This window comes from Epinephelus moara, chromosome 20 (assembly GCF_006386435.1).
Source record: "Epinephelus moara isolate mb chromosome 20, YSFRI_EMoa_1.0, whole genome shotgun sequence".
In the NCBI taxonomy this organism is placed as follows: domain Eukaryota; kingdom Metazoa; phylum Chordata; class Actinopteri; order Perciformes; family Serranidae; genus Epinephelus; species Epinephelus moara.
This window is the reverse complement of record NC_065525.1, coordinates 21,068,204-21,083,196: the sequence shown is the minus strand read 5'-3', so window position 1 is coordinate 21,083,196 and position 14,993 is coordinate 21,068,204. Positions and strand designations below refer to the sequence as shown.

The 14,993-nt window shown below is 42.1% G+C and overlaps 1 protein-coding gene across 7 annotated transcripts in view; it reads right to left on the bottom strand.

Moving 5' to 3' along the window:
* LOC126407646 (membrane-associated guanylate kinase, WW and PDZ domain-containing protein 2-like) overlaps positions 1 to 14,993 on the bottom strand; it is a 107,126-nt gene that overhangs the window by 24,620 nt on the left and 67,513 nt on the right. For all 7 annotated transcript variants that reach the window (XM_050072727.1, XM_050072728.1, XM_050072732.1 and 4 more), the window contains 4 exons: positions 9,961 to 10,018; positions 7,867 to 7,988; positions 6,700 to 6,882; positions 1,568 to 2,097 (listed from right to left, as the gene is read on the bottom strand). In XM_050072727.1, coding sequence (XP_049928684.1) covers positions 1,568 to 2,097; positions 6,700 to 6,882; positions 7,867 to 7,988; positions 9,961 to 10,018 — 893 coding nt within the window. The remainder of the gene's footprint in view (positions 1 to 1,567; positions 2,098 to 6,699; positions 6,883 to 7,866; positions 7,989 to 9,960; positions 10,019 to 14,993) is intronic.

The window sequence follows — 14,993 nt, the reverse complement described above, 5'->3', positions numbered from 1 at the left end:
TAATTGGCTGAGGTTTGAGGTACCTTCCAATTAACACAAAGCTTCTTTGTCTACCATAATTAATAAACTCAAATCAGACTTTATTTTTGTATTGAAGGAGCTTAATTCCTCATCTTAACGCTGCTCTCACACTGCTGGGTGGTAACTCACTGCCTCCTGTCATTTCAACGAGGGGAAGACGACAGAGGGGAGGCGATTTCAAACACAGCGGTAGGGGTATGAAGCCGTCCCCGGCCTCGTAAACATGCACAGATTTTGCTCTGCCACACAGAGTTCACCATGTTGAATTTCTGGCGGTAGCTGCCTGGCTTTTGCCGACCAAATAGCAGGAGGCAGGCATTGCAGAAGCAGAAAGACGACAAGATGGAGGAGCTGATAATACTGGTGTCTGAATAGCAACTAGCAGCCTATAAAGACAACCAGAAGAAAAACTGGGCCTGGGATAACATTCCACCAGACTTCAGATGACTGGTAAATTGTCCAATGTAGAAATCTTTGAATGTTTCACTGATTTCCATTGTCTGGCTACAGTATGCAGCTATTTACACAACCCTAAGCTAGTTTGCAATTCTGCCAGTGACATTCACCGAAGCATCTGCCTGTCTTACAGCCTTGGACCATAGTAGCAGCAGCAGCAGCAGCCACTTTTAAATACACTTTGCTTTTTTGGGAGACGCTCTTGCAGGTAGGCGGTTGTCAGTGCTATTACCACACAGCTTCAATCCTGCAAAAAAAAAGTCCCCAAAGCATTCAGCTATCATTAGTCCCTAAAATCAAAAAAATCATAAAAATTTACCTATGGGGTGAGATGATTTCAGCCTTTTCCAAAACCAGTTCATACATTTTCTAGCGTTTAAATGCGTAAAGGACTAGCCAATTGGACTATTTTGACTTATTACAAGATGCTGACATGAAGATTGTTTGTTGGAAATTCTTGGAACTGTGAAAAATGCACCAGAAACAAGTGCAATAACCTACACAGGCAGATATTTCTATTTGCTGAAGAAATAATTAGTCTCGTATGTTGAACATAAAACAAATGACTTGTTCAAACAGATGTTGTGTTTCTTGAAGCCCAGATGTTTTACTGTACAAATACAACAGGGATGAGAAATAGCATCTGTCATATCTTCGCAACTCATCTACTCTAATTTATCTGTTTCTTACAGCCAGGTTTCCAAGTCATCAGGTTGGGGTTTTTTATTCTATAGCTTCTTTAGGATAGTATCGTCTTTCAATCATTCGTTATGTTAGTAGATAGAAAATCCTTCACAGGCTGAGCTTTGTTCTTATTATCTCGATCTTTTTTTACTTTGTGGTGCTGACTGAATTAAATTTACCTTGACCTGCTGTTTTAACTCTCCCTTAACTTTAATGTGTAACTCAACTCGATCACTGAGTTTAGCCGACGACTGAGATTTCACTCCTGAAGGAACACATTTACTTCCCGAAACACAGATGATAAATTGTACATGAAATATCTGACAGGTCTGAATCCTTTCATTTCTGAACTGTTTATGGTCTACTGAGTGAATGAAGAGAAGTACATATGATTACGGTATATCACCTGTTTTACTCGCTGACCAGTGGGACTGTCAGCAATGGTGAACCCAAAGCCCTCTGCTCCTTTCACCATAGTAACTGTCAGAAGCTCTGCCCCCTGTGCTGTTGCCCCAGCAACCCCTGCAGTCCCAGAGGAAGCCATGGACACGTTGTCGTCATGAGGCGTGAGTGCTGATGCTGAACCAGGTGTGGTGGGCGGCAGGGATGAGCCATCTAGATGTGTGTCCCCGGGGTGAGGGGCTCCGGCCTGGGTCAGTGCCTGAGGAGGCAGCTGGGAGCTCAACGACAGATACTCTAGGTAGGGGTCGTAGCTGCTGCGGCCGTTTACCACCAGGGGGCGGTGCTCCAGGCCAATTGGTGTCAGGGAGGTGCTCGCTGCGCCGCTTGGGTCCTCGGGGTCAAAGGGCAGAGGATAGCCTCGACAGAGCACGAGGGTCACGCTTTGACCGATCGGTACAGACTGGAAAAGTTTGACCACATCAGCATGTGTGGTGCCGAGCACACAGATGTCATTGATGTAGACAATGACATCACCTACGGAGAAAGGACACAACAGCTTCAGTCAGACTCACAGTACAGTGTGTTACATTTTACACAGACCACGTGATCTGGTCTCAGTGGTTCATGTGTAAACATACTGTGCTGCAAAATCACAACTTGTCACCGTCTGTTGCCACAAATGTCTTATCTCAGCGGCATTAGGACACGCTGTAGCAACACAGAAGAAGCACTCTGTCCCCCTCAAGTGTCACATAGGAACATAATATCAGTTCACTGCCACTGCAGGCAATCTACAAGTGTACGTGTGAGACAGCGAGGTGAGAGAGAGACAGGGGCAGTGTCTCAGTGTGTCTGTGAATATGATAACCATCTGGTGCACACTGGCATCTAGAGAGACTCTAATCATGAAAATCTCAAACATTTAAATAGATGCACACTCACCAGTAGTAACACTTTTGAGTCGTGGCTCATGCATGAAACATTATGATGTTGCATCTTCCTGTTGAAATGATGACCAAAATGCAAATGTGTACCATTGTTTATGATGTAGTGTGCAGGAAAAGTTGTCTTTGTCAGGTCACACCCGACCTGGCTGGCAGTGCTATGCTAACTAATTTCCTAGCTCAACTAAATTTTACATTCATGTTCACCTTACTAGGTTGGGTCGATGACATTTTTGTTGCAAACCACTAGCAAGGAGGTGAAACAATTTCACAAATGCGACAGTAGATACTCTGTCATCTCTGCTGTACTTTGAACGTGCGGAAAGTTATGGATTTCAGCTTTAAAGTCACAGCCCCATGACAAATGCAGCTGCCTCAAATCCTCTATTTCACACTTCTGGAAGCACTTTCTGTCACACATGCACACATGCGGACGCACACACACATTCAAGTGGGCATGTGCGCACACATAAACACACACCACACATGTCACATGCGCAATCATACACAATCCCTAAGAGCAATGCCGCACAGCTCAAATAGGCCAGCTAATCTCAGCCAGGGAGTGCCTGTGTGTGACTCTGTGACTGTGTGCATGCGTGAGTGTGAATGTGTGCGCGCATGCATGTGTGTGAGCAGCTCTGGCAATGTCACAGAGCGGAGAGGAGCAAGTTGGAGAGAGAGAGAGAGAGAGAGAGAGAGAAATCAGCACAGAGAGAGAGAGAGGAGAGGGCTGACAGACCAGGATGGAGGGATAAAGAGAGAAAAGCTAGAGAGGTAGAAAGAGAAAGGGGATGAAAATATACTCAGGCTGAAAGCAGAGGAGAAGTGTCAGATGACATGGTTAGATAAGGAAGCATAATAAAGGGTAAGCCAGAGAGACAAAGAGAGAGATGGAGATAAAATAGAAAGAGATGGATTCCAGATAAAAGAGAAACTGATAGGCAGAGGGAGAGACATAAAAGCGGAGAGCAGGAGCTGAGAGTAGGAAGGAGGATTCCCGGCTCCGAAATGAGCTCTAAATGAGCAGTTTAGACACCAACCGTGCCAGGCATGGGGCCAGCTCACAGGTTCAGAGCAGAGCACACATGAAGCCTCATCATAGTAGCTCCTTCTCTGAGCCTATTACCGAAGCCCATTATGATTTTTATCAACATCACCTCTTTAAGGTTAGATCTAAGCTAAGGTCTGTTTCTGTATAAGCTTAAAAATCAATCTTTGTTACCTTAAGGACCCTGCAAATTGACCGATGGAACACTTTGTAGGTGTTTATTCTCACCATGTAAGAGTGTAAACTGATGCCTCTATTCAAAACAACACATCGTAAATGAGCAGGTTGGGATTTAGTGTCTACTGAAGGACACTGCAAACAAAAACACTCCGATTATTAACCTTTCACATAAGCAGGGCCTCTCTTTCCATTAAGTAAGCCATGTGAGACCGCATTACAGCTCGTGTTGATGTTACTGATTCTTGGTTTTATGAATACACAAACACAAGTATGAGACCATTTCATGGCAGTGGTGTACCTGTATACGACTGATTTGTGATAATACCTTGACCACTGGAGCTTGTGTAGTGATATTGCACCTGCATTGCCGCTGTAAAGGCAGAAATGAATCTGCTAATGGAAGTAGGTGTTGTGTGGGCTGGTGTCAGTTATAGCCAATCAAATCAGTTCCTCTCATTCCCATTAAAAGCAGAACGTTATAGTGCACTCACAGAGGACGGAGAGTGTGCTGAGAGGAAACTGAAGTCCTTGTCTGGGACACACAGTGCTACAGGCACAAATATAGGGCACCCCAAATATGCCACCGAGGGCCAATGATGTCCCCTTTTAAAATGAATTGATATTTCTGGGGATATGGAAACCTCAATGACTGAGTTAGGCCTTGTTCAGGCTGCTGGCCCATACCAGTTTTTTGGGTATACCCAGATTGCATCCAGATTGATTCTAGAAAGTCTGGACAGCAAAAACCCAAAAACAAAAACACATAATAAGGATGGGAATTAATAAGATTTTATTGAAACCAATCGTTTCTGTTTGGCTGATTCTTAAGTCCAATTCTTTATCGATTCCCTTATTGATAATTTTCTGTGTCTGAACACAGTGTAGCAATAGTCTGGCTTCCATCATCTAAAATGGATGAAATGAGCAAATGTTTGAACAGCATTCGTTTTCATTTTTTTTTGGTCAAAGAAAAAATCTGCTGGGGCGTCAGTAGCGTAGTGGATAGTGCCGGCACCCCATGTATAGAGGCGAGGCCTTGCTGCTGCGGTCGCAGGTTCGACTCCGGCTTGTAACCCTTTGCTGCATGTCAACCCCCACTCTCTCTCTCTCTCACCCCATTTCACTCTGTCCTGCTCATTAAAGGCAAAAAGCCCAAAAAATAATCTTTAAAAAAGAAAAAATCTGCTGAGCCCAATAAATGGCAGTTTTATATGCAGACATTACACACAGCACTGTTGTCATCTTTCTTTGTCAAATGGAGCTGTGCTTTGGACTATTTCTCCCCCTTTGCCATCACTCCTTCTTGTTGCAAGCTTCCAGCAGCGTAGACTCATGAATTTGACGTCATTATCAGAAATCATGTCGGTACTAATAAAAGGAATTGATATGCGCAATGGCAAGTGATTCCAATGGATCGGACAATTTGGAACCAGTTCTCAACTGGAACAGGTTCTTGATTCTCATTTGTACCACATAAGCTGTGACGTGAAAATCAGATCCAAACCACATTTGGAGGTGGTCTCAAATAAGATTACAATTGGATTTCTTCAAATGCGTTTTAGTCCAGATGCTCTGGCTGCTAAGGTTGGATCTTAAAGTGTCTTTTACGTCACTAACAACACACAACAATGACGTCAAATCCAGAGTGACGGAAACTGCATGGAGTGTGATGGAGGAGTTCTGCATCACGACTTGGCAGCACGATTGTTTGGAGGACAAAATGATGACCTCCATTGCTTTCATGTTGAAAAGCTGCGTCATCAGCGTAGTTACGTCGTTACTGATGCCTACGTCATTACCACAGCAATCCATGCAGACAGGTTGGTGCTGTCTGGACATACATATCACACAAATCTGATTTGCCTGCAGTCTAACCATAGTCATATTCATTTTTAAAACGTGCTTTAACATTTCTTGGAGTATCACTGCAGTTTTGTTTACATAACTAATATGATTGAAAAATGTTGAATTGTTAGCACTTAAACAGACAAAGTCCTGGCAACAAAAATGGACCATAAGGAGGAAGAAAAGGAGCATGGGGCCTCATGAAGCAGGGCCATGGCCCAAATTTCAGGCCTTATAAATAAAAAGCTGCTATTTTTTCTATAGAGCAGCAGAGTGTCGTGTCTCCTTTTGTATGTTGCATATATCCATCATTATGTGTCCATCTCTTGGTCGGTGAAGGTTTAAGTGAAGAGTAGCCTGTGTTGTGCTTAGTTTGAATGAAAACAACCATTTCTTTTGGTTGAAAAAATCTGCATATGAGATCAGGACCACAAAACATCATCCAGTGGTTATTAATGCTGTTTGTCAGTCTTCAGAACTACAAAATCTGAGGCTGCACAAACAATCATGGATAAAAACTGGAATACCTGTCAATCAAGCAAAACATACTTGACGTTAAGCCTTAATATCTTCTTAATGGGAGAGAGAGATTAATTGCTGAGACACTCACGTCTCATGGAAAAATACTGACATTTTGAGTTTAATTCATCACTAAATCACTGAAGACAAAATCTCAAAGATACAAACACAGACTGTGTGGAGGTGATTTTGGAGGTCCATGTGGGTGGCCTTTGCCAGCAGAGGCATAAAATTAACCAAAGCACTAGTGCTGATGCCAAGACATGTTCTGAGTCGGCGAAGGCAAAATTACACTGCAGCACCAAATTTACTGGATACTGACACCCTACTGCGCTCCCCTGGCCTTCCAGGTACACGAAATGTTGACAGAAATGAAATTGAAACTCTGCCAGCAATAGGTCTTCGCACTTGATCTGCTTTGGCAGCAAATTAAGGCCCATAATGTTAAGGTGTCAGAGTAATGGGACTGTGCTTAAGCATTTCTATAAACACAGTAATACTGTATCAGCGATGACAGCAGTGACAGCTTGTAGTTTGTTTAAACCTCAATTTACTGCTCAACCAGTTGTCAAAATCCTGCGTTGGTACACAAATTACCTGTGTCCATTTTTCCGTCCTGAGCAGCGGGTCCGTCTGGTATTACACTCTTCACTTGCAGGAACTCATCGGGCTCGTCGCCTCCGATGATCGTGAAGCCAAATCCCATGTTGCTCTTCTGCAGCGCTGTCGACAGGAAGTTCCCCTTCAGTTGGGTTGGGTCCCTCGTAAACAATGGCTTCTCTGCAGGGACAGAAGTGTTGAAGTATGATATTTTAGATATCCTTGATACTTCAAAACCATGTACATTTGGTTTGTCACATTATTTTGCTGAAGAATTAAAGGGCCAGTGTGTAGGATTTAATGGCATCTAGAACTGAGGTTGCAGAACTGAAACTTCTCCCATGTGCCAAGCATGTGGGAGAACTACAGTGGCCAATGCAAAAATGCAAATGGCCCTTATAGAGCCAGTGTTTGCTTTGACTGCTCTGAGCTACTGTAGAACAACATGGCGGACTCCCTGGAAGAGGACCCGCTCCGTATAAACAGGTAATGAAAACACAGAATTTCCTATTTTTAGGTGACGATAAACTAATAAAAACGCAGATATGAATATTACATACCATTTCTGCCTATGGATGCCCCTAAATCCTGCACACTGAACCTTTGGAGTTTGACATGATCTTTTCAGTGCTGAATGAACATCTTGTACATTTCTTTCTGAATACAAAAGCAGCAATAAAGACACATTTGCCTTAATTCCTGATAAGCTGACTCATTTGAGATATGCAGTCTTCACTCAGATGAAACGGTACATTATGTACTGGTCTAGTACATCCTCAAACTCAGATTAGCCCACTAGGGGCCTCAGGGCGAGCATGTTCTCTGTCCCCCGCACTGCCAGCAATCTCCATTCGACCCTGTACATTGTGACATTGTGCATCTGCCCCGACTAATACTCATGAAACTGCCCGTTCTATGAGATGGGTCGGGAAAATTCAGAAAAACAACCACAATGTTCGATATAAAGAATCCGTAAATATGGGAGAATTTACAGTTAATTAAAAACATCTGTCAGCACCTGGGTTTCGGGGGCTCCTGATGGCTTGAAGATCAAGACCATGTGCCCGTGTGTCTTTCCTGCTGTCCTTGTATTTTCATGTAACTGTGAGTATGTTAGCATGGTTTGATTTGAGTACTGCACATACTATAGTATTCCCTGTGTACCTCTGTATATAGTGGGCAGTGGGAGAGCAGAGAGTCCCTGGCTCTGCATCTGCCTCTGCTGCTCCAGGCGTCTCTTGGCTTCCAGGACTGGATTCTCAAACTGTGTCCTTCGATTGATATGACTGAAAATACAATGCATCAATACAGTTAATGGAAAAGTGATCATTAAGAGCTTCAAGCCAGAAATACCAATACCACAAAGTAGTTCATTGCGTTACATCATTGACACATTCAAACTGCACTGAGCAATATTTTTGATTCACTATGAGTCCAATGACTCCCCATTAGGAAAAAGTGTTGCTCGTCCTGCCGATTCCACTGAGAACCAACAGTCCAGCTCTACAGCTCTCTGTCCAAATCTCTGCTGCTTTCAGCTCATTGTTTTGGTGTACGCTGTTGTGTTTATAAGAGTCCCTTCAGTTCTCATCTTCTAACTATGTAAGATGGTGTGGGGTAGCTGCTCTGGCTCAACAAACCATGCGTAAGCTATCCAGCCAACATGAACTTGCAGTGACCTGAAATTAAGTCCTGGTGAAGAGTTATGAACAATTAGTAATCTATCTTAAGACCCAGATATTTTTTTTCAGGAGCTGGGAAACAAAAGATATAATGCCAGTAAATACTGAACTAGCATTCATCAGCTAATGCTTATGCTGGATGTTTAAAACTGTTTTCACACTACATAGTAACAGTGTGGCCGGCTCGGGCCAGTGACATGTTCTCTTAGTCCGTGTTGAAGTGTGCTCAAAGGGCTCCTTAACGTAGTTATGTTGTCATGGGCTTGTGTATGTATGCTACTTGAAACATAGCATCTCGACTGAATTACATCTAAAATTTGTGTTTAGTCAAATAAATGATCTATGCTTTTGAACATCGGTTCTGCTATCCTGACCTGTGAGACATTAATGCGAAAGGCAATTTAGGCGAAAGTAATTTATTTATTTTTATTTTACCAGTTATTTTAAGATTTCAAGATTTCACAATGCAACGTCATTAAAAAAGATTCATAAACACTTTTAAGATTTTTAAATTTTAATACCAATTAAGGCCTTATTTTTTATTTTAATGAATTCAATGCCTTTTAAGACTTTTTTTAAGATAATTTTTTGGGGCGTTTTTTTTTGCCTTTGGAGGGTGTGGTGGGGGGTCGTGGTGGGAGGCCGCAGGCCGGATTTGGGCCCAGGCCACTGCAGCAAGGACAGGGCCTTTGTACATGGGCTGTCTGCCCTAACCACTAAGCTACCGACTTTTTAAGGATCTGTGGGAACCCTGTGAACAACACAGCACAATGGCTAGAAACAAAAACATATGATTGATTAATGATTCACCACGTTATGGAGTGCGTCAGTTATTAGTTTCATGCAACCGGCTTTCGTCCGTTGAAATTGACTTGTAGTCTGTCACTGTGTTACTCATAGTGTGAACATAGCACAATAAGGCATATCAGGCAAGTGTGTTTGCTAACATGATAGCCATAATAAGTAGGAAAGCAAGGACAGTTGCTCTGATCTAAAGTGGAGTCTATATGCTGCCTCAATCTAAAAAAAGTAATGTAACACAGCTCCTCATGTTTTAATGTTGTAGTGGGTCCAGACATTTTCAGATCTAACTACCACATACTGCTGGCTTATTAGAAATGTATCAATACATCATATCCTATGGTTTTTCCTATGTCTTGCATGTAAAATGTTATTCCCAAATTAAATAATAACTACAAGCAAATGCTGCTAGGAATACAGCGGCAAGATTCCAAACCTGTCCTGTTCTTTACGTTTCAGCTTCAATTACAGCAAAGTTGGTTAAGACAAGAACAAATCTGAATGTACTTCCAAATTAAATAAAACCTGGACACACATACAGTATGTTTGTAAAACAACACACTAAATCATTTTGACCAGGTGAGCAGGTTTTATCAGCAGCGTTCTCTGACAGATGAGCATTTTACTGTTAAAATTAAATGAGCAGTGAGACATAAAAAAGAAATGAGAGTTTACTCGTTTATAATTCATAAACGAGGCGCTGTAAACCATAGAAATGCATTTTCTGTTTTACTACAGAACAGCTGAGTTAAGCCAAGTCAACGGGGGGACTTACTCTACATAGTAGCTGCCGTAGATGGGGTCATCTATCTTCTCCCAGCCATAGGGCAGCTCTGAGAGGAAGGAGAAAGCAGACGAGGGAAATGAAGTCAGTTTATGCTGAGAGCAGGAGAAGGAATGTAGACACTAAATTGAACCACTGAGGGGAGACAACATGAATCTCAGGGCTCACAGCTAGACGCTCCCAAAGTGCTCTTTTAATAGACAGACAACACTTCGATCTGCAGCAGTGGCTTCTTCATGGAGACACGAATCACAACACAGACATCAATACAAAGCAGGGCAGGAGGAAAAAAACATCTAAATCGTCTGACAAATCTCATCCTGCCCTCTCTTTCTTTCAGTCACTTCCTTTTGTCGTGTGCACAAATCCTTCAAGGCCCAATACCTTCACCATACTACTTTGTGTTTGTCTCTTTTTTATTTCACCCACCCACTCGTTTTCGCCTTGGATGGCTTCCATGGCTGTTGAGTTAATTGTCTCTTCCCCTCCCTCCCCTGGTCCTCTGTTCCCTCCTTGCTTTATCCATCCCTTTGCTGATTTATCTCTCCTTTCTCCATCGTAAAAGATCTGGGTCAAGGCAATACTAAAATTCACATACTCTATGCCTTATTCTTCGAACTTTTCTTGCTTACACACCATATGCACATCCCTATAATGAGCTCCCTCTGTCGGTGTATGCAAAATTGAGGATGTTTTGGTTTTCAGTTTTAAGATTCAGCTTTCACAAAGGCACACAACAAGGAAACTGACCTCGCACTACAAGCTCAGCTTACATACAAAAATATACACACACCCACATTAACAGTCCATCTGCCTGAGCTGTTCCCCTCCCACTCAGACATATATTAGAAATACAGCACTTTTGATCAGCATTCATCAGCAAGCGTTCTTGAAAGGTTGATCTTCCTCTCGCATATTAATTCATCCTCATGTCTTGTGTTGAGGAGTCTAATTCATGAAATTCATGTCAGTGGATGGGCATTTTCCACAGGGAGATGAAGCAAACCTGACAAAAGTAGAAGAATACTAGTGTCATCATACATGCTGGAAAAGATGACAAATACACTAACAACGGGGGACTTGGTTGACCCTGAGCTTATTACTAAAACACAAATACACACACGCACATAGCATACACACAAAGACACTCAAGAGCTGACAACCTTGGTGGTTGAGGAGGTGGTGTAAGTGAGGGGAATAAAGGGAAGTGAGTGGGAATAAGATGTGGGTGTAAGGCTGTGTTGGGTGTTGAATTTGTGTGGAAAGGTGTGTGAAAGTGGTGGCAGGTGGGGAGTTTTACTGAAATTTAGGTGTGACGCTTCTGTTTCGAAGCACCAGCTTGCACAACTCAGAATCATCACAGGGCATCACCATCATCAATGGCAACACTACTAGAGCGAGGCATCAAACCTCAGTACCAACCCAAATGTGTTTGAGGTAAGGTTGAGTACCAAACTCAGTACTTTCAAGGGTGCTGACTGAATTACGCCGGCACTACCAAACAGCAATTCATATCAAATCCATCAGTAGCAAGAATGGAGAGAATGCTGGGTTCAGACAAAAATGTTGTGAAGTCTGGAAGCCAGCAACAAAGCTCTACAGAGCTGCCAGGTTGCTCTTCAGACAGAAGGAGGAAGCAACCTGAAGTCAGGAAGCCTGCCACGGAACTCCACAGCTGCTTCCCAGCCAGCCAAAACCATTACTGCAGCGCCAATCTGCCGTGGTAGTTTTGGCATCTAGTCTATTTTCTTTTCTATTTTGTTTTAATAATAGCCTGGTATCACTGCTAGATGAGCAGACACAGATACACACGCATGTACACACACATGCACAAACAGCAGAGGAGGGAGCAGAATTGTGTTTTAGTCTACCACGTCACAACTGCAGCTTGTTCAAAAATAAAATTTTTGTTACTACAGAGAAAGTAAAGTACTGAAAAAAGGTCCTCTTGGTATGAGCACCGAATTACAGTAACCGAAAACCAGCATCAATATCGGTTCATATGTAAAGGGTACTCAAACCTAGTTTGTAGCACTGAGTATCAAAAATTGTCAAAAACCGAGTGATAACATTTAATATTTTAGACTTCTGGCTTCTTCTTCTGAAGTGAAGAAGATATGTTGATAACAGTTTCTTAACAATCTAATAAATAACGTACCCTGAAAAGAACTATCTAACTTGGTTCTAATTATCCTCGAGACACACTTGGAAATTACAGATCTGAAAAGTAAAGCATCACCAACATCTTTACATTTCTCTAAGAATAGTTTTGAAAATAATATTGTTTTGGTATCCTTACCGAACCCAGGTATTGTATGAGCAATCGTGCAGAGAACTTTTGAGTCTTTGTCTTGTCTTTTGTCTTTTCAGATTCACTGTCACACTCTGACACACACCGACACAAAAATCCTCACCTCTATTATTTTTACAATTATTTGATCTGTGTGACGCTGATACTGTGGCATTATCCTCTCACACTGTAATGCAATTATGAACAGATTTGTGATCTTGATATCAATAATCCATGTGTGTGTGTGTGTGTGTGTGTGTGTGTGTGTGTGTCTGGCTGCTGAGCATGCTGACTGTGCAGCCCAAGGTGAAAGAGGTGCACGCCACAATTATCTTTGGTCTGCTTTTCCGTTTGCTCAAACCGCCTGCACTGCACTGCCATTACCTCAAACGACCCGTCTCGTCCTGGAGGCACAAAAGTCAGATGGATTCACACTTCAAACCACCTTAAATTCCCTCCCACCCTGTCCATGAGCCACCTTAAATGTCGGCCTAACTCATCCACTAGTCGCTTGCCCTCCCCCTGAAGTGAAAGGGAGACAGTTTCCATGGAAACCACCAGTGGAAGTCTTTTTTTTTTCTCGCCTGAGCTAAGGGCTCTGTCTTGTCTCTATTTCCTGCTGCTGAAATACACACAGAGAGAGTGTGTTTGTGTGTGTGATTTTATGCATTCATGAGTCTATATTTGCAATGTGTGTGTTTGTGTTTGTGTGAGATGTGTGCGTGTGTGTGTGTATAAGATGGCTGAACCATGATTGCATGTCTGAATGAATGTCTTCTGTGACAGTAAATCAAACACCTCATCATGTGTCTGTATGTAGTATGAGCACTGAGGGGCTTGTTTGTGTGCTCGGGTGCTTGTTTATGTGTATCTGTATTGGTGTCTCTGTTGACATGAAGTCTAATTGTGATTCCTCTGCATTAGATGACTCATCTTTCCTCTCACACAAAGTCTCCCTGACCAAGAGGCAGCCAGGAACACTATGAACTCATTTGACTCACAGAAAAAAAAAACCTAAACTCAAAAAACTTCTAAACTTCTGATAAAAAAAACAGACCTCATGTTTTTGTGTAGGGCTAATGATTATTTCATTTCATTATGAATCTGTCTATCAATTATTTTCTCAGTAAATTGATAAATCATGTTGTCTAAAGTGTCAGAAAATAGTAAAAAACAATCACGTTTCTAAAGCCAGTTGACATAATGTTAGACCAATAATCAGAACTCTTCATATGTTTAGCTTCAGTATCGTAGAAAACTAAGGAAACCAGAACATATTCACACAACATGCTGGATCACATTAATTTCTGGCAATTAGCTCAAAGGGATAGTTCGGATCTTTCTAAGTGGTGTTGTATGAGGTACTTACCCACAGTTAGTGGTTTATCTATGGCAGGTGGTGGTGGACACACCCCTAGTTTGGAGAAACAGACAACAGTACAGACATGGAAGCTAAGTAATGTACTGCTGTGGACAGGAACAGCAGAAAAAAATGTATCTTAGCCACCTAAAAAGCCCTACCTAAAAGAATCAATTACAGTTTAAGTGTACTCTATATTTACAATATTTTCAACGTTTTACCTTGCTATCAGAAAGCGATTTCCGATGGGGAACTGAAGCCGTTATATCGCCCTCTTCAAAGCCAGACACCAATGAAACAACAGCAATTTAACATTATATTATTGTGTGACTTTGGTGTTTTAAAGGGTCCGTTAGGCTTCACCAAAGTCATACAATAAAGCAAGCTATCTAACTGATAGATGCAGCTGTAGACCAGCAGCTCCTGTCCATTCCTGTTTTGTAAATGGATTTTGACGAGAGCACAGACAGCTTCCTATCAAGAGAGGCTGCTTGCATCAAGATAAAACATAAAAATATTCTCGATATTGCTATTCTCAATATAGGTGGGACATTTTTTAGGTGGCTGGAATATGTTTTGTTGCTGTCCATATTTACAGCAGTACAGTGCTTAGCCTCCACAGTGGTACTCCTGCCTGCTTCTCCAAACTGGGGACATGCCAAATGCCATCTGTAGTACGTAATACACTGACTATGGATATTACCTCATATAAACCCACTTCGTAAGATCCAAACTATCTCCTCAACAAAGACTAACAGTCTACGCTAGCTGCTCTTTGAGACTCTACTAAATGCTTGCAGCAACAATGCTAATATGCTAATGTTTAGCAGGTGTCAGGTTCACCATGTTCGCCATCTCAGTTAAGCATGTTAGTATGGTAACATTTGCTACTTAGCACTAACAGAGTATAGCTGAGGCTGATGACAATGTCATTAATTTAAAGAGTATTTAGTCATAAAGCACCACTAAGATTTTGACCTGTTGATGGTGCAAGAACAAAATACATTTTTATCGACTGAATAAATCGACTAATTGTTGCAGCTCTAATTTTAGAAACTGCAACTGTGTGTTTTTGTTTTGTTTTTATGGCATAATTGCCTTTATTAGACAGGACAGCTTTAAGCGTGAAGGTGGGAGAGCAGCAAAGGGCCGCAGGCTGGAATGAAACCCACAGCCACTGCTGCAAGGACAATGCCTTTGTACATGGCGTGTCTGCTCAAGCCACTGAGCTACTGAGCACCTCAGTTTTTGTGATTGCTTTGAGTCTAGATTTAGAGAGCATCGATTAGAAATAAAAAAGAGCCAATACAACACAAACAAAAAGAAAGAGAGACCAGGAAGATGAAAGTAATGGGGTGAGAAAAAATACAGACC